This window comes from Hemiscyllium ocellatum, chromosome 30, assembly GCF_020745735.1.
Source record: "Hemiscyllium ocellatum isolate sHemOce1 chromosome 30, sHemOce1.pat.X.cur, whole genome shotgun sequence".
NCBI lineage: Eukaryota > Metazoa > Chordata > Chondrichthyes > Orectolobiformes > Hemiscylliidae > Hemiscyllium > Hemiscyllium ocellatum.
Window position 1 is genome coordinate 32,907,391 of NC_083430.1, and position 19,220 is coordinate 32,926,610.

The 19,220-nt window shown below is 39.9% G+C and overlaps 1 protein-coding gene across 1 annotated transcript in view; it reads left to right on the forward strand.

Annotated features, from left to right (window-relative positions):
• The window catches only part of LOC132829927 (serine incorporator 1-like), a 38,424-nt gene that overhangs the window by 4,075 nt on the left and 15,129 nt on the right, over positions 1-19,220 (forward strand). Inside the window, exons 2-3 of the mRNA XM_060847348.1 lie at positions 7,330-7,491; positions 17,969-18,156. Coding sequence (XP_060703331.1) covers positions 7,330-7,491; positions 17,969-18,156 — 350 coding nt within the window. The remainder of the gene's footprint in view (positions 1-7,329; positions 7,492-17,968; positions 18,157-19,220) is intronic.

Consider the following 19,220-nt stretch of genomic DNA (forward strand, 5'->3'; position numbering starts at 1 on the left):
TTGATCGCTGCTGTTGATACTTGATGATTGTAACGGTCACCCAATTGATATGTATGCTGCCTTTTCTGGATGCTTCTCCCTGTAAAATGACTGTATAGTTCATTGAGAAACTGCTGTTCCAGAGAAAACTCTGAACTCATGACCCTGTGCACATGGGTGATCGTTCTCTCTCCCGACCAGGGCACAGAATAAAATGAAGGAGATAAAACCGTATTGTGTCTCTGAGTGTTTTGCTCCAACTGGGGCGGGGGTGGGGGGGTGGGAAACGGGGTGACAATTCTGAACGTTTATTTATGTCTTCCTGTAGTTTGTCACACTTCTCCTTTTATTAACTTAGAAGTTGTACTCCGAATTTGGCAGTCCAAATCATTCATAACGTTGGAAAATCCCAGGCATGAACAAATGTAGTATTCCCTTTTGCTGGTTAGCAAGGCTAGTATTCAATCATTTACTTCTCCCCTAAGTAGGACTTGGGCGTTGCTGCTTATGGATATTTCAGAGAGCTGTCAAGAGTCAGCAACATTGCTGAGAGTCTGGATTCACATGGAGGCCAGACTGGATATGAATGGCTGCTTTCCTTCCCTAAAAGGCATTAATGAATCTCGGTGATCCCTATAACTGAGATTTATTGGTCCTTGCTCTTTTGAGCTCTCCGCCTTTATTCTAGTCTATAACCCAATAAACCATGTGGTACTTGCTGGCAGTTCATGAGTTTCAAACTTTTAAACTCTTGTCCAAGCGGTAGATTCAGTTGTATTTTTGCATGGTTATTATTATTGCATGACTCTATTCCCAAAAAAAAATCCATCAAGAAGTGATGCTTATTTGTTTTTTCAGAATGTGTCGTGACTGTACCTGTACCTGTACACCCTTGATGTGAATTTTTAACAAAGGATATGCACTGAGAATCAAATACACACAGTAGCTTATCCCTAGCAGGTTTGAATTTGATAAAATTTAACTTGTGATTGTCTTGACCAGAACCAGAGTTATAGTTTAAGGTTATGGGATAGGCCATTTAGGGCTGAAATGAGAAGAAATCTATAAAACAAATTAATATTGAGCCTGTGGAATTCCCTGTCATGGGTGGTTGGTTGAGAGCAAAACATTAAATGTTTTCAAGTTGGAGTTTGATATCTGTCTTAGTACTAAAGAGATCACAGCTTGCAGGGAGATAACAGGAACAGGGATAATATTGAAGCAGGCTCAAGGGGCCTCATGACCACCACCTATTATCTATGCTTTTAAAAAAACAAACTTTAAGATAGAATAATGCCTTAGCTTTGAATAGCACAGTAATATATTCCAAAAGATGCTTTATTTTCTGTCTGATTTAAATGTGTACCTGTGTTCCAATTTTAATTGATTCATTGTTTCTCAACAAAATTTAGATGTTAAAATATTATTCTTGGGCTATGGTGTAACTGGTAAAGTTTGGATTTATTGTCTGTCCCTAATTATCCTGAAAAGGTGCCGGCAGACACCCTTCTTGAGTTGTCAGGAGCAGTTTGAAACAACAAAGTGGTGTGTGAGGCCGTTTCACAGTGCATAAGGGTTAACCATGTTGATGTGGACCTTGAGTTGCACAAAACTTGGGGTTAGCAATTCTTCCTTTTCAAAAGCCTATTGGCTTCCATGACTAGTTGACAACTTGATGGACATTTTAACTGATGCTGGCTTTTAGTTTCCAGATTTTACTCAAGTTGTTACAGTTTAGACAGCATTAGCAAGACTTCAAAGATGTGGTGAATAAAAAGTTTGGATGGAAAATATAAGTTACAAAAGATGCAACAAATAGAACTTGTTGTCATACATCATGCTCTCTACTTGGATGTTCAATGTAATTATAGTAGCATTAATAATTACAGCGTATGTTTCCATGTGAGACTCAGAGCAAAACATTTGAAATTGAAGTAAACTAAAGCATTCTGCAGGCACATTGTTCCACTCTGACTTCAATACACTTCCAGTACACTTAATGTTCATAATGTACATCAAGTTCTACTGACTCCAATCCTTGATGTGTTACGTCTGAAAGCCTTTAGACAGAAATATTTTCCATTCCAATTCTGCAATCACTGCTCCGAATTTTAATGTATTATTCAGCAAGTCATCCTGGATCTTGGATTGTACCAGTTTGTACTTCTTGATTAGGGACAAATATGCGTAATGGAACGAAAGGAAGTTCAGGCATATCAAGTAAAGTTATGAATGAAATTTCAAGATATTTAGGGAGTTATATTCCCATTTAGTTTTTTTTTAACCAAACTCCAGTTTTATAAGAAAACCTTTTTTTGTGGATGCTGGAGATTTGAACTAAAGGCAGAAAGTGCTGGAGATTCTCAGCAGCTCTGCCTGTATCTGGAGAAAGAAGCATTCTGTTTCCCACTCCATAGAGTACGATATGACCTTCCTTCCAAAGTTCTGAAGCAGAGTCATACTGGGTTCAGGATATCAACTCCATTTCTCCAGTTTTACATTTTTCCCTAAGTTTTTGTGACAGCTTATCATAGAATGAGACAGCACAGAACGAGACAATCATATTAGCACCAATTTTTTGAAAGAGCAATCTGATTTATCCCGCTCCTGTAAATATGAAGCATGTCAGTATAAAAATGGTGCATTTTATTTTCAACAAAATGTGACTTTGAAGTGCTACATGACAGCTGGTCACTCTGGAAGATCCACATGCAGATTTTCCTGTGAAGATAAATTAACTGAGACATGAGTCATGTTTGGTATAGATGACATTGAGTGCAAATAAATTTTGGTGAGATCAGCCATTATATTGCAACATGTCCTTGCTTTCTACCCCAGTTGGTGGCATTCTGAGTCAGAAGGGTGTTATTTCAAGATCTTGCAAACATAACCTTAACTGGCACTTCTGTACAATAATGAGCGAGTGTTGTATCATTTGCTGCAAAAAATACCTCTTCCTCTTGCCCACATGACAGTAATTTGCATTGCCTTTGCACTAATTGTGTACAGAAATGCAAGTATCATTCGGGGTAACGCAAGTGAGTATTACTGTATGAATCAGATGGGATGGTGGAGGAGATGGATAACTATGTCAGGGCAATCAATGGCACACCAGAAATGTATGCAGCTTGTTTGAAGACGCAGCCGGTGGTGACACAAGACTTAGTATTGGTGCTGATATGATTATTTTCAGTATTAGAACTGACAAAAGCTGACAGGATGGTCTTCAATTCTATTCCCTCTTCATAGATTCTCAAGTTCATAAGAATGCAAAATGGGCTAATTGAAGTTGAAGTTCTTCGGTTTGATAGGGTAACTGCTGAGGGGTCTGTGTCTTGGTGTTGGACAAGAGTTGGTGATCTAGTAATAAGATTAGAATGAATTTATTGTGGTCGTTCTGTCTCGAGTACTCCCCAGAGGAGGGTGGATACTTAATTTTAGTATATTCTCAAGACTAAGATTGATCAGTTTTTGGGCCCCAAGTGAGAGAAGCTACTTCAGGAAGGATGGGAGAGATTTTGAGAGGATGCAGAACAGATTTAAGAATGGTTTCAAGAATGGACATATGAAATTGAGAAAAGACTGTAGAAGCTTTAGTTGCTTTCCTGAATAGAATTGTAGATTAAGGAGACATTTGATTGAAGTTTCAAAATCGTGTTGGTCTGGACAGAACAGAAAATCAGGGACACTGTTTTAAGTTGATTGTGAAAGAATTGACAAAGAGCCAATAAGATCTGGAGTGCAGTGTCAGAATATGGTGCGTATAAATACATTCAGCTAACAAAAAAAAAGTGTTTGGTAAAACCTTTGGTAGGGATGGAGGGAAAGACATGGTACTCAGAATAGTGTTTTTGCTGTTGCAGTGAACTGGGTGTGACATGACTGACAATGACGTCATTTCGATGATGGGGGATGGGGAAAGGGAGGTGAGGTGGAGTTGAAATTGAAATTGAAGATGATCATGGCATACCTTCTATGTCAGAATAGGATGGAAGCTGCATTTTTAGATACATTTACATGAAAAGGGAATAAGGAAAATCCAGCCATAATTTCATTAACATGTTGGAGATTGAGGTTTCAGGTATACAGTGAGGTGGTGTTTTGGAAGTGAAATGATGGTTTTGATGGTGAATCAGCAGTATGATATACTTCTTTGTTTTGGGATGTTTGAAATAAAAATGAGGCATTTATAAGTGCAAGTTCTTCATTCATCACAAGCCCAGCGATTTTTTTTGGTAGTTTATATGAAACCGTGAGAAAGTGAACATCTTGAAGCCTGTTGCATTTCAAATGTTTGTCGGTGAGTAGGAGATTTTTATTTGTTCATCTGTTCAAGTGATTAATTCGTTTAGCCCCTGGAGACAAGGGAAAGAACTGGCAGAAAACAAAAACTGTACTGAAATATCAGAAGTGTATATCCAGATGGCTTAAATGTTTTTGTACTCTGGAGAAAGATGGGAATTTGACGAAACTGAATGTGTGATGTTAAGAATGTAAACAACATTGCAAAGATTTGTGCCTTTCTGTCAGTTCTGCTTTCAATGTGATAGTTATTTGTTACAGATGTGCTATCAAAGCTATGATGCAGATTTGTGGCCATTGCTTAGTACAGAGCAAATTGGTCATATTGCATTTGTGTGCATGTCAGCTGATTGGAGATTCAGTTTTGCAAAGATGAGAGCAGCTTACTCATTTCTCTTGGGTATCAAATAACGCAGAGCTTTGAAATCTAGAGCATGCTGTCATATTTCCCCCGCACTGATGTTCAGCATACACATTATGATCATGATCATGGTATTCTCATGAATTGAAAAGCATTCATGACAATTAGCTCTCAATTCTAGAGACAGAATCTCATTCATTTTGGGAAGTAAGTGGTCTCCAATCTTTAACGCTTAAACTGTCAAAATGTATTCTAATTTTAATGTTTCCTCATTTATTTTTTATTAGTTCCTTCCCTTTATGTAGTTTTCATGCTTATATTATAATTAATTGTTTTCTCTGATACCTAGTAGTTAGTTAATTGGATTGAGGAAACTTGAAATAATCATTCAAAACTAGAGACTTGCAAGTTTGTTTGAAGTTGATTGATTTTTAATTGAGATGACAGACAGCCTTTGGGATTCAGAAGGGGAGCTCCTCTCTGCAAAATTCCCAGTCCCTGAGCTGCTCTTGTAACCACTGCTTATATGGCTGTTCCAGTTCAGTTTCTGTAAATGTTGATGTTAGAGGATTTAGCAATAGTAACACAATTAAATGTCAAGGTGAAATGGTTAGATTCTTTTGTTTTGAGTTAGTCATTTCCTGGTACTTGTTAAGTATGTATGGGCACAATGACAGTAGGTGTCTTATATCTATGGCGGTTGCAGGTATAGGAGAGAAAATGAGCTAGAGTTGCTTCCCTTAAGTTTTGTTTTCATTTACTGCTGTTGGAAACGTAGTGCAAGGACTGGTTCCAGTTTGTGTGTGTTGCCCTTGTGATTAAATAATTGACTCTGCCTGATCCAGTTCACAGACGAAGAATGGGTCTGTGGGGTTATAACGCTGCTGTCTCACAGCTCCAGAGACCCGGGTTCGATTCCCGCCTCGGGCTGTGTGGAGTTTGCTTGTCATCCCCCGTGTCTGCATGGGTTTCCTCTGAGTGCTCCAGTTGCCTCCCACAATCCAAGGATATGCAAGTCAGGTGAATTGACCATGCTAATTTGCCCATTGTGTTCGATGCATTAGTCAGGGGTAAATGTAGAGTTACTCTTCAGAGGATCATTGTGGACTTGTTGGGCCAAATGGCCTACTTCCACACTGTAGGGAATCTAATGTAATCTAATCTGGGTATGTGCTTCATATCGAGAACACTTTGGTAGCAATGAAGGAAGAAAATATTCTACTTGGCTGCCAAATAACCGCAAAAGAATGCTGATGTCTAAAAAGAAGAAATGCAGCGCTGCAAAACAACACCATCATTTTTATGACCTCATCTTGGAATAATGCTCTTTAACTTAGTTTTAACTCTACAACCCGTGTCATTTAACATGCAATAATCTTGTTGCAGGTATCAAATAATTGTTGAGGTCAGAGAATTCAGTTCTTAGGTTAACCATATCTGATGGCTTTGGAACAGGGAAAGATATTGAACACTTAATATAGGAGATTTATTGCATCTGAAGCCCTCTGGGTGAAACTCTTTGCAGGCTTCAAAAGATACTGGTCTGAAATTTGCAGTCAGCAAATCAGGAATGACAGTCAATTTTCACTACTTTCATAGTTCCCATATGTTTTTGTACAGGATATTGAGTAAAGACTTGATTTCATCGAGCAGCCTTTCGAAGTGAATTAGTATGTGTGAGAAAGACAACTAGTCAGTGGTGTGTGTTTTCATCTAATTCCATCCTGAAACTTGCAGAATCTAAACCAAGAAGTAGAGCTGAGCTTTAAATAATTTATAGAAACTAAGCAAAAAGTGAAGTTGAGAAAGAGGAAAAAGACCTTCCATTTCCACATTTTAAATTCTAGAAGAATGAGTGTCCAAATTTGTAATCCTGCCTGTGCCAAAGTGATTGTTTCACAACAAAGGTGACCTGTTGCACAGATTTAAAATTCATTTACATTTGAATGCACTAATCCTAACTTTTGTTTCGCAGTTTTAGCAGCTAAGTGCCCCAAACTCTCATGACTGTATGAATCTATCAATGAGTTACTATTGTAGATCAACCCATGAAGAAGCAGGATAATTACAATGTAAATTCTGGATTTTACACTTGGCTGCATTTGGCTTCTCTAGAAATTGTTGTCCATAGATACCAGGATAACAGTGAGTGTTGTTGGCTACACTTATTTTTAATGTTAAATCTGGGCCAATGGTTTTGTAAATAAAAGGAATGAATATTAAAATAAGGCTCTCTAGTAGCCTGATAATTTGATAGGAACATTTTAGTGATGGCCAGTACCCCGTTCATCTCTTCCTTTTCTTGCCTCTTTACATGAATCTCTTTTCCCCAATGTTGGCACTATTTGGCTAAGGTTAAGCATGGATGCATTTTCTTAACCAGCATTCTAGGGATAGAAATCAAGTCAGTATGTACAGTGAAATATCTACTAGCTCCTCCCTTGGTTATTCATTTTTAGGGAATGAGAGTCATTGCAGTTCATTATCGAACAAAGGGAATGAAAAATATTGAGATTGTTACGCTTTACAGGGTTAAAACAAGACAATGACTAATGACTATTTTAGTTTTTGTGAAATGCTGTAGGTTTCATTTAATACATTAAAAGTAATTTTTAAATGTAAATTATTATTTAAAAAGTGGATTGCAAGTGGTATTAAATTATATTTCTGATTATTTTCTCTTTTAGGCTTCGTGTCTGTGTGGAAGTGCATCATGCCTGCTTTGTTCCTGCTGTCCCTCTGCCAAGAACTCTGTGGTGACTCGCCTTGCCTATGGCTTCTTCTTGTTCCTAGGAACAGTTGTTTCGTGTATTATGATAGCACCAGGCATTGAAGCTCAACTAAAAAAGGTGCCTACGTAATATTTGTTTGAATTTAGTCCCACCTGTCAAAAGTCTGTGCTGGGATTTGCTTTGTTGGAATCCAGCAGCCTAACAAATGCTTCACTGTAAATAGCCATTCTTTGTGTGATGTATGATGCAGTGCATGAAAATTATAAAAGGATAGGGATTCTGGAACCTGAAACCCTGTCCTAATAAGTCATATTTTTTAAGGAAATAAATTTTTTTAAGAACAAAAAATCAAGAGACTTTTCAAGTGAAGAATACTTTTTTAAAATTAATTTCTATACAAGAGAGTTCAGTTTGATCCTTAAGTTAGCATTTTATATCTTGGAATTTATCTATGATTCTATAACCTTACTTGCTCTGCCTTGTGCTTCCTACAGTATATTAATTTCCTCTTGAAAGCTAAATGTTTTAAATGGCACACAGAATTTTACGCAATATCATTCCTTTTATAGTTCTAAGAGTAAAGAAACCTGTTTGACTTGTCAGATGCTCGAGGAATGTATTGTAGCATCTTGTTGAATGTTGTTGACACCTCACTTGTTTTACTTGAATATTTGATTTGCTGACTATTATAATGCATGCTGCTTTCTACCATTTGGTATCCACCCATTGCACTGAATTCGTGTTTCCTGTGCCAGTGGACATTCTGTACAGTTGTAAGGTTATGTAATATCTGACACACCTTAGTTCATCTGATTAGTTTCAGTAGATTGGTTTGTATACAGTTTAACAAAAGATCCCCATTGTCTTACAGGACCATAGAGCATCTGTACCATTAGAGAGAGAAGTGACTGGTGATGTCTTAATTTGGGAGTCACTGCACCTTTAGTTGATTAGTTCTGTTGGCTGGATGGCATGCTGCCAATATTGCAGGTTCAGATCCTGCCCTAGCTGAGATCATTGTGAGGGTTCCGCCTTCTCAACCTCACCCCTTTAGCCATGGCCTAACTAATGTCTTGTACAGCTCCATCATCATCTGTCTGCTGTTGTATTCTATGCTTCACCTAATAAAGGCAAGTATCCCACATGCCTTCATAACCACCTTATCCATCTCTTCTGCCTTCAAGGATTTAGGGACATAAGCATTAAGTTCCCTTGGATCACCTGTACTTTATTGGGTCTGATCATTCGTCCCTTATTACTCCTCCGACATCACCTTACACTTTGCTGGATTAAATTCTTTTTGCTATTGTTCTGCCCGTCTGACTAACCTGTCCATGTCCTGTAGTCTAAGCCTCTTGGCTGTTTACCACACCAGCAATTCTCATGTTATCTGTAAACTTGCTGATCATGCCTCCTACATTTGTGTACAGGTCATTAACGTACATAACAAACATCAATAGACCCAACACCAAACTCTGGAGCAAGCCACTGGATACGGACTTGCACTTACAAAAACAAGCCTTCTAATGTCACCCTCTGCCACGTGCTACTAAGCCGATTTTGGATGCAATTTGTCAAATGGCCTTGGATCCCTTGGCTCTTATCTTCTTGACCAGTCTTCCATGTGACAACTTGTCAAAAGCCTTACTGATGTCTACATTGACTGCACTGCCCTCATCTGCACCTTGTCACATCTTTGAAAACCTCAACGAAACCTGACAGACATGATCTCCCTCCGATATAACCATGCTCCTTACCCCTCCAAGTGGAAATTAATTCTATCCCTCAGACATTTTCCAGAAGTTTCTCTTACCACTGATGTTAAACTCCTTGGCCCGTCATTCCCTGGTTTATCCCTGCCACCCTTCTTGAATAATGGATTACATTTGCTGACCTCCACCCTCCTAATACCTTTCCTTTGGCCAGAGAAGATTTGATAGTTAATGGTAGGGCCTCTGCAATTTGCCCCCTTGCCTCCCACAGCAACCTCAGAGACATCTCATCTGAATTAGGGATTTATCCATTCATATCACCTCCCTTTCAATTGTGATTTCAAGTATATCACAGTCCTCCTCCCAAATTCCTATATCTTAAATTATCATTTGTTTCAGTGAGTAAAAATACAAAGTATTCACTTAAAATGTCACACATGTTTTTGGCACTTCGGTCCCCAATGGGCACTGCGTTTTCCTTGTTTGTCCTGTTGAACCTAATATAATTATAAAATATTTTTGGATGATATTTTATTTGCCAGTGTTTTTTCATGCTTTCTTCTCAATTCCTCACTTTTTTTTTGAAAAAGAAATTCCCTCCATATTCTAAGTGCATCTTGAAGATTCTCTGTTTTGAGCCCTCAGTATCTACCATAATTTTCATTTGCTTTTCTTATCCAAAGTTGAACATTCTTACACCAGGGCTTGTTGGTCCCGTACTTTACATTTGCAAGAACATGTTTGGCCTTCATATTTGCTGTTTCCTTTTTGAAGGACTCCCACTCCTCTGCTGTTCCTAGTTGCTGCAAGTTCACTTTGGCCAGAGCCTGTCATATCTTGTATTCAGATCATCCTGCTCCCAGTTTCAGAATCTTTAGTACTTGTCCATCCTTCTTGACCTTTTTAATTGCTATCTTAAATCTTATTGAGTTGTGGTCAATATCACTGAAATGCTCCCCCATTGGAATTTAGAGTTTTGACATTGGTCCCTAAATTTAGGTCCAGTGCAGTCATTCTTTTGAAGGACTTTCTAAGTGTTGGTTTAAAAAGCTTTCCTGGATAAGTTTCAAAATTCCACTGCTAAGTCTTTCAGACTTTCTCTATCCCAGTTAATATTGGGGAAGTTGAAATTCCCTTGTCCTGGTTAGTAGTGGCTATGGGTTTGGAAGGTGCAGTTTATAAGGACCTTTGAATTTTTGTCATGCCTCTTGTAGATGCTCCTAATAACTACTGTGCCTGACTAGTGGAGGAAATGAATGCTTGTTTGTGAATGTGATGCCAATGAACTGAGTTGCTTTGTCCTGGATGGTGTCACACTTATTGAGCCATGTTGAAGTTGTGTACATCTCGGCAAGTGGAAAGTATTCTATCATCTTCTTGACTTATATGTTGTAGCTGATGGTCACAGTTCGAGGAGTGGAAAGATGAGTTATTTTCTGTAGGATTCCTAGCTTCTGACCTGCTGTTGTAGACACCATATTTATATGGGTTGTCCAGATGAATTGTTTTGGTCTGTCAACATTCTGGACATGACAACTATGAGGGATTCAGCAATGGTGATGCAATTGAATGATGAGTGGCCCTGGTTAGATTGTTGGCAATGGTGACTGCTTGGCACCTGTGGTCCTTGAAAATTAACTTGTCACTTACCAGCTCAAGTCTTGATATGGTTCAGGCATTGCTGTATTTAGACATAGACTGCTTCAGTATCTGAGGAGTTGTGATTGGTGCTGAGCATTATGAAATCATCAGCCCACATTCCCACTTCTGATCCTGTGATGGAGGGAAGCCCTTTGAAGCAGCTGAAGATTGCTGGGCCTAGCACACTACCCCGAGGAACACCTGCAGAGATGCCCTGGAGCTGAGATGACTGACCTCCAACAACCATTACCATCTTCTTTTCTGATAGGTTTGACTCCAGCCAAGTATGTTTCAATGACTCCCATTGAATTCAAGTGTGCAAGGGCTCCTTGATGACACTCTGAAATGCTGCTGTAAGGCCAGGGGCAGCCAATCTTACCTCAGTTTTGACTTTGAACTCTCTTATCCTTGTTTTAACGAAGGCCTTCCTGAGGTCAGGAGCTGAATGGCCTTGGTGAAACTCGATCTGAATGTCAGTAACTTATTGCTAAGCTTGATACCACTGTTGATGACTTTTTCCATTGCTGTACTGAGGAGTAAGAGTAGATTAGAGAGGCAATTGACTGGATTGCATTGGTGGGCAATTTTCTACATTACCAGTTTGCCAGTGTTGTAGCTATACTGGAACAGCTTGACTAGGGGTTGCTAAGTTCTGGAGTGCCAGTCTTCAGTTATATTGCTGGAATGTTTTCGGTGTTTATAGCCTTTGCAATGTTCAGAGTCTACAGCTGTTTCTTGATAATGTGGAGTGAATCATATTGGCTTAAACACTGGCGCCTGTGATGCTGGGAACCTCTGGAGGAGGCCAAAACGTATCATCCAGGCAGCATTTCTGGCTGAAGATTGTTGGAAATACTTCTACCTGATCTTCTGCATCAATGTCCTTGGCTTCCTTGTTATTGAGGATGGAGGTATTTGTGGAGCTACCTCCTCTAAGGTCTTTTTATCTGAGATTTTTACACACTTGATGCAACTGCAAAAGCCAACTTCTGTGAACAAAACCAAATTTTATTAAGCAAATACAGTACAAACTTTCTGGAGGAATCTTTAACACACACACACACACACACACACACACACACACACACACACACACACACTTTGCAGGGCTTACTGAGTTGTGTCAAAGTACAAGAGTTTGACCTTACATTTAGTAATGCCCACAAGACAACCCTCAGCCACTCCCCCACAGTCACCTGAAACTCAAGACACAATGTAGTGATCCCATCATTTCCAGAAACAATATAATGTCAATCATCTCTTTATGGTCAAATCTGTTGGGAGTTTTATTTTTAAAACTACATGGAGTAGTCAAAATTCCAACTGTAAAGTTCTTATTGATTTCTGATTGGGGGATGAAAATGTAAATGGTTGGAGATGACAATGTAACTTGGCTTCTGAATAACTAGGAGATGGCCATGTTACATGAACAGAGACATCTCACCCCAGCGTTGCCATCCAATTTCCTACAGGTCAGCAATATCTCTCTTCCAATGAATTATTTAATTGTCTACCACCATTCACAACTGAAATTGTAGCACTGCAGAGCTTAAATCTGATTCTTTGGTTGTGGTATTGTTTAGCTTTGTTTATTAATTGCTGCTCGTGCTTTGAGGCTTGCAAGTAGTTCTGTGTTGTAACTTCACCATTTTTAGGTGCTGCTTCTGATATGTCCTCTTGTATCCTTGGTTTAGAGTTGACCTCTGGCTTAATAGCCATGATAAATTGGGGGACTATGCTGGACCATGAATTTGCAGGTTGTTTTTGAGAACAGTTCTGTTCTTCTCATGGCCCTCAGCACTTCATCGATGCCCAGTCATGCATTGCTATACCTATTTTAAATCTGTCCCATTTACCATGATGGCTGTGCTACTCATGATGGAAGATGTCATTATAGTCATAGAGATGTACAGCTTGGAAACAGACCCTTTGGTCCATCCTGTCCATGCCAAATAGATATCCCAACCCAATCTAGTCCCACCTGCCAGCACCTGGCCCATATCCCTCTAAACCCTTCCTATTCATCTACCCATCCAAACGCCTCTTAAATGTTGCAATTGTACCAGCCTCCACCATATCTTCTGGCAGCTCATTCCATACTCGTACCACCCTCTGCGTGAAGAAGTTGGCCCTTAGGTCTTTTTTATATATTTCCCCTCTGACCCTAAACCTATACCCTCTCGTTCTGGACTCCCTGACACCAGGGAAAAGACTTTGTCTATTTATCCTATCCATGCCGCTCATAATTTTGTAAACCTCAGCCTCCGATGCTCAAGGGAAAACAGCCCCAGCCTGTTCAGCCTCTCCCTATAGCTCAAATCCTCCAACCCTGGCAACATCCTTGTAAATCTTTTCTGAACCCTTTCAAGTTTCATAACCTCTTTCCGATAGGAAGGAGACCAGAATTGCACGCAATATTCCAACAGTGACCTAACCAATGTCCTGTATAGCCGCAACATGACCTCCCAACTACTGTACTCAATACTCTGACCAATAAAGGAAAGCATACCAAATGCTGCCTTCACAATCCTATCTACCTGCGACTCCACTTTCAAGGAATTATGAACCTGCACTGCAAGGACTCTTTGTTTAGCAACACTCCCTAGGACCTTACCATTAAGTGTATAAGTCCTGCTAAGATTTGCTTTCCCAAACTGCAGCACCTCGCATTTATCTGAATTAAACTCCACCTATCACTTCTCCGCCCATTGGCCCATCTGGTCCAGATCCTGTTGTAATCTGAGGTAACCTTTGCTGTCCACTACACCTCCAATTTTGATGACATCTGCCAACTTACTAACTGTACCTCTTACTTCGCATCCAAATCATTTATGTAAATGACAAAAAGTAGAGGGTCCAGCACCGATCCTTGTGGCACTCCACTGGTCACAGGCCTCCAGTCTGAAAAACAACCCTCCACACCACCCTCTGTTTTCTATCTTTGATCCAGTTTCTGTATCCAAATGGCTAGTTCTTCCTGTATTCCATGAGATCTAACTTTGCTAATCAGTCTTCCATGGGGAACTTTGTCTTACTGAAGTCCATATAGATCACATCTACTGCTCTGCCCTCATCAGTCCTCTTTGTTACTTCTTCAAAAAACTCAATCAAGTTTGTGAGACATGATTTCCCACGCACAAAGCCATGATGACTATCCCTAATCAGTCCTTGTCTTTCCAAATACATGTGCATATTGTCCCTCAGGATTCCCTCCAACAACTTGCCCACCACCAAGGTCAGGCTCACTGGTCTATAGTTCCCTGGCTTGTCTTTACCACCCTTAAACAGTGGCACCACGTTTGCCAACCTCCAGTCTTCCGGCACCTCACCTGTGACTATCGATGATACAAATATCTCAGCGAGAGGCCCAGCAATCACTTCTCTTGCTTCCCACGGAGTTCTCGTGTACATCTGATCTGGTTCTGGGGGTTTATCCGCCTTTTAATCGTTTCAAGACATCCAGCACTTCCTCCTCTGTAATCTGGACATTTTGCAAGATGTCACCATCTATTTCCCTACAGTCTATATCTTCCATATCCTTTTCCACAGTAAATGCTGATGCAAAATATACATTTAGTATCTCCCCCATTTTCTGTGGCTCCACACAAAGGCCACCTTGCTGATCTTTGAGGAGCCCTATTCTCTTCCGTAGTTACCCTTTTGTCCTTAACGTATTTGTAAAAACCCTTTTGGATTCTCCTTAATTCTATTTGCCAAAGCTATCTCATGTCCCCGTTTTGCCCTCCTGATTTCCCTCTGAAGTATACTCCTACTTCCTTTACACTCTTCTAAGATTCACTCAATCTATCCTGTCTATACCTGACATTTGCTTCCTTCTTTTTCTAAACCAAACCCTCAATTTCTTTGTTAATGTGAAGAAAGTGTGTCATCTTTACGAGAACTCTGCAGTGGAAACTTCTACTACGCCTGACATGGACAGATGCTTCTGTGCCAGGCTTATCAATAAGAATGAGGTCAAGTATGTTTTTCCTCTTGTTGGTTCTCTCACCATCTGCTGCAGACGTAACCAGTCTAGCAGCTATGTCTTTTAGGACTTCAGCTCAGTAAAGAGTGGTGCTGGTGAGCCATTATTCGTTATGAACATTGAATCCCATTATTACTTCCTTCAGCTGGTGCTCAACCTGTAGTGAATATGAATTAGGAACTGAAGAGGGCCCTGTGTTCTCTTAAGCCTGCTCCAACTTCCAATAAAATCGTAGCTGATCTGTTTGTGTTCAATTTTGATATTTCCACCCACCTCACCTTCCAATGTTCCTATGCCTATAAATATTGATGTACCTCCAGTTTAAAACTATTCGATGGCCTCTGCCTTGGTCTTCTGGGTCAGTACTCCAAAGTTGTGCAATGCTCTGTGAAGGGAAAAACTTCCCCATATCTCTGACCTACAGAGTGACCCCTAATTTTTAAACTCTGCTCCTTGGCTCTGGCTTCTCAACAAAGAATAAACATAGTTTACATGTCCATCTTGTCAAGACTTTGCAAGATCTTTTAAACTTGGATCAAATCACCCCCTATTTCTCTAAATTCTAGCCAGCATCAATAAAGCATGGTCACTGGAGTCAGTGGTGAGGACTCCCTAGGGAACACTCTGGGTCTGTATGCTGCTGGGAAGATGGCATAGCCAGGAATGATGATGATAGTGTTTTCTAGGATATTAGAGTCATAAAGATGTACAGCACAGAAACAGACCCTTCAGTCCAACTTGTCCATGCCGACCAGATATCCCAATCCAGTCTAGTTCCACGTGCCAGCACCTGGCCCATATCCCTCCAAACCCTTGCTATTTGTATACCCATCCAGATGCCTTTTAAATGTTGCAATTGTACCAGCCTCCGCCACTCCCTCTGGCAGCTCATTCCATACACGTACCACCCTCTGCGTGAAAAAGTTGCCCCTTAGGTCTCTTTTCTATCTTTCCCCTCTCGTCCTAAACCTAATGACCTCTAGTTCTGGACTCCCTCACTCCAGGGAAATGACTTTGTCTATTTATCCTATCCATGCCCCTCATGATTTTATAAACCTCTATAATGTCACCCTGCAACCTCTGACGCTCCAGGGAAAACAGCCCCAGCCTATTCAACTTTTCCCTGTAGCTCAAATCCGCCAGCCTTGGCAACATCCTTGTAAATCTTTTCTGAACCCTTTCAAGTTTCACAACATCCTTCTGAATTGTCATAAAGTATGATTCCATGTGTATGCCTGTGTCAGTTGTTTCATGACCAATCTGTAAGATAGCTCTCCTATTTTTGACACTAGCCCCCAGGTGTTCTTAAACAGGACTTTGCAAACTCAGCCTTGTGAACCTTGCAGTTTTCATTTCTGGCACCTATCTAAATGCAAAGTGGACCATCTAGTTTCATTCTTTTGAGACTTCATTTGGTGCAACTGAGTGGCTTGCTAGGCCATTTCAGAGGATAGTTAGGAGATAGCCACATTGCTATGGACCTGAATTCACATATAGACCAGATCAAATAAGAATGGCCGACTTCATTCCTTGAAGGGTAATGATGAACAGATGGGTTCGCTACCACAGATTCAGATTATTTTCAATTCAAATTCCACCATCTACTGTGGTATGATTTGAACCTGGGTCCTGCAGAGGACTGCCCGGGTCGCTGGATTATTTGTCCAGTGACCGTACGACCACATCATCGCCTCCCCTATGGATACATAATGTCAAGTATGCCTCTGAAACAGTAAGGCATTAACCACAATTCAGCTTGCATTTCATCCAGATTAGAGTATTACCAGCTTCTGATTTAGAGACTGAGTAAATCAATGAAATATTATCTGAGAAGAAAATGAGCATCTTTTCATTGTTATTTCCTGATTTGAAGATGCTGATCTAATATTCCACAACGTGGATTAACATGCACAGTTTAGCTAACTTTAACAATATTGATATTAATGACTTCACTGGAAGTGATACTATAATTTCCTTCAGGATAATTACATTTGGATTTGAATTACAAATGTTTTACCCATGAATGATTTGAGATTCTACCTTGTAGAAGTTTCTTAATCCATTATGGTCTGCAACCTAGTACATGCTGAAAATGTGTTGCTGGTTCAAGCACAGCAGGTTAGGCAGCATCCAAGGAACAGGAAATTCGACGTTTCGGGCCAGAGCCCTTCATCAGGAATGTCGAATTTCCTGTTCCTTGGATGCTGCCTAACCTGCTGTGCTTTAACCAGCAACACATTTTCAGTTCTGATCTCCAGCATCTGCAGACCTCACTTTTTACTCGAAGATTTTAACCTAGTACATGCCCAAGCACTGGCATAGCTGTCAAAAGGACTTTTTTTTCAGATAACAATTGCATGTTTAATTATTAGGAAGGATATTACTAAATGGGAGGAGGTTCAGAAAAGATATATCAGAATGTTGCTGGGGAATGGAGCGTTTGAGTTATAAGAATAGGCTGTGGCCATTTTCACTGGAGCAGAGGAAGTTGAGGGGTGACCTTGAGATTTATAAAATCATGGGTGTAGATTAAGTGATTCGAAGGGTCTTTTCCCTAGGGTGTGAGAGTTCAAAACTAGGGGGCACATATTTGAGGTGAGGATAAATCTTATGACATGAAGCAACTTTTTTAACACAGTGGTTCATGTGTGGAATGAACTGACAGAGGAAATGATGGCTGCAGATACAGTTAAATAGTTAAAATACATTTGTATAAGTACAAGAGTGGGGAATGTTTGGAGGGACATGAGGCAAATACATGGAAGTGGGGCTAGCTTACTTTGGGAGCATGGGGTTGGTGTCAACTACTTGGACCAAAGGGTCAGTTTGTGTGCTTTATGAATTTATACATTTTCCTGAAGTTTGCTTATCTTTATTTCCACCATGGACCCTTACCAGCGTCTTTTTGTTCTTTCTTTCCTCTTGCTGTTATTCTTACATGTGTTCTCCCTCCCTCGCTCCCTTGCTTTCCTGCTTGCGCGCTCTCACTCTCCATCCCCTTCTTTCCCTTTCCCCCCTGCCCCTCTATTTCCCTTGCTCTGCCACCACCATCACCACCCGCCACTGAGATCTGTTGCTCTGTTGGGACCATTACAGCCATGCTGTTGTCATAGTAAAGTCAGGTTGCATCCCCATTATCAGATTAGCACTTTTCCATTCCAAAGAGGTATGAAGGTTGCCAAAAGTGATGAACAAAGTAAAGTTTCCATCTAACCTCATTTAATTTATTATCTCTTATTTCTCTCTTGTTATTTAGATTCCTGGATTTTGTGAAGGAGGTGCCAGTATTCCCTTCATTCAGGCTAATGTTAACTGTGACATCATTGTGGGTTATAAGTCTGTCTATCGCATGTGCTTTGGGCTGGCTGGCTTCTTCTTTCTGTTTGCTTTGATCATGATCCACGTGAAGAGCAGCAAAGACCCCAGGTCTGGACTGCAGAATGGGTAAGCCACTGCAAGCAAAAAAATTCATTAAAGTTGCTGGTAAAATTATAATCAAAAAGACTTATTTTGAGGGTATGTTACATCGTGCAACATGTCTGATTTAACACTAGTAAGAATATAATTATCAACAAAAACATTATATCACTAGAATGTATTAGATATCCAACAGGTCAGGTATCACTATCATTATTGTAAATCTTCTCTGTACCCTTGATATTGCACCCACTGTTGCCACTGTATATTTTGGAAAAACCTAGACAGTGCCTTCATAAAAATCCCAAAAAAACATAGATTGCTTTTGACTTTCTGTCTTCAAACAGTCCATTCTACCAGCCGTTCCTCTGATTTTGTTCATTAGTCTATTTTGACTATAAGCATTTTATTGAAACTTTTTAAAAGTTCAGATAAATTACATCCACTGCATTGTCCTTGTCTACTCCTTATCATCTCACTGTAAAATTTCATAAAGTAGGTCAAACATTTTGGATCATGCTGAATATTCATTATTACATTTTGTAATGTTCTTCAAATCTGTCCTTCAGTATGTTCATACTGGACTTGCACCTTAAGTACAGTGGTTACATAGACTTTCCACGAGTCCTTTGTCACTGTATCTTTTTCTAATGAATTAAGTATGAGCAGTGATGCTTCGAAACGTCGAATTCTCTATTCCTGAGATGCTGCCTGGCCTGCTGTGCTTTGACCAGCAACACATTTGCAGCAGTGATGCTTCTGCTGTCTCTTCCTGAGATTTAGCAACTGAAAGGACATGGTAATAAGTTGGGAAATGCAGAATAATTCTGAAGCAGGACCACTAAGGATACTAGCCACTGCCAATCCACATCATCTAGCCCCCACATCAAATAAGTGAATCTTGATTTGTAAGCCATGAATTTAGAATTAAATTGCAGTAAATGTCAGAGAATTGGAAGTAGGACATTCAATTGTTCATAATTTCAGAAATTCCCAAAGTACTTTACAGTTGAATTTCTTTTGAAGTGTTATAATTATTACATAGCAGGAAGCACACGAGTGAATTTGTGTATTATAAAGTCCCAGACACT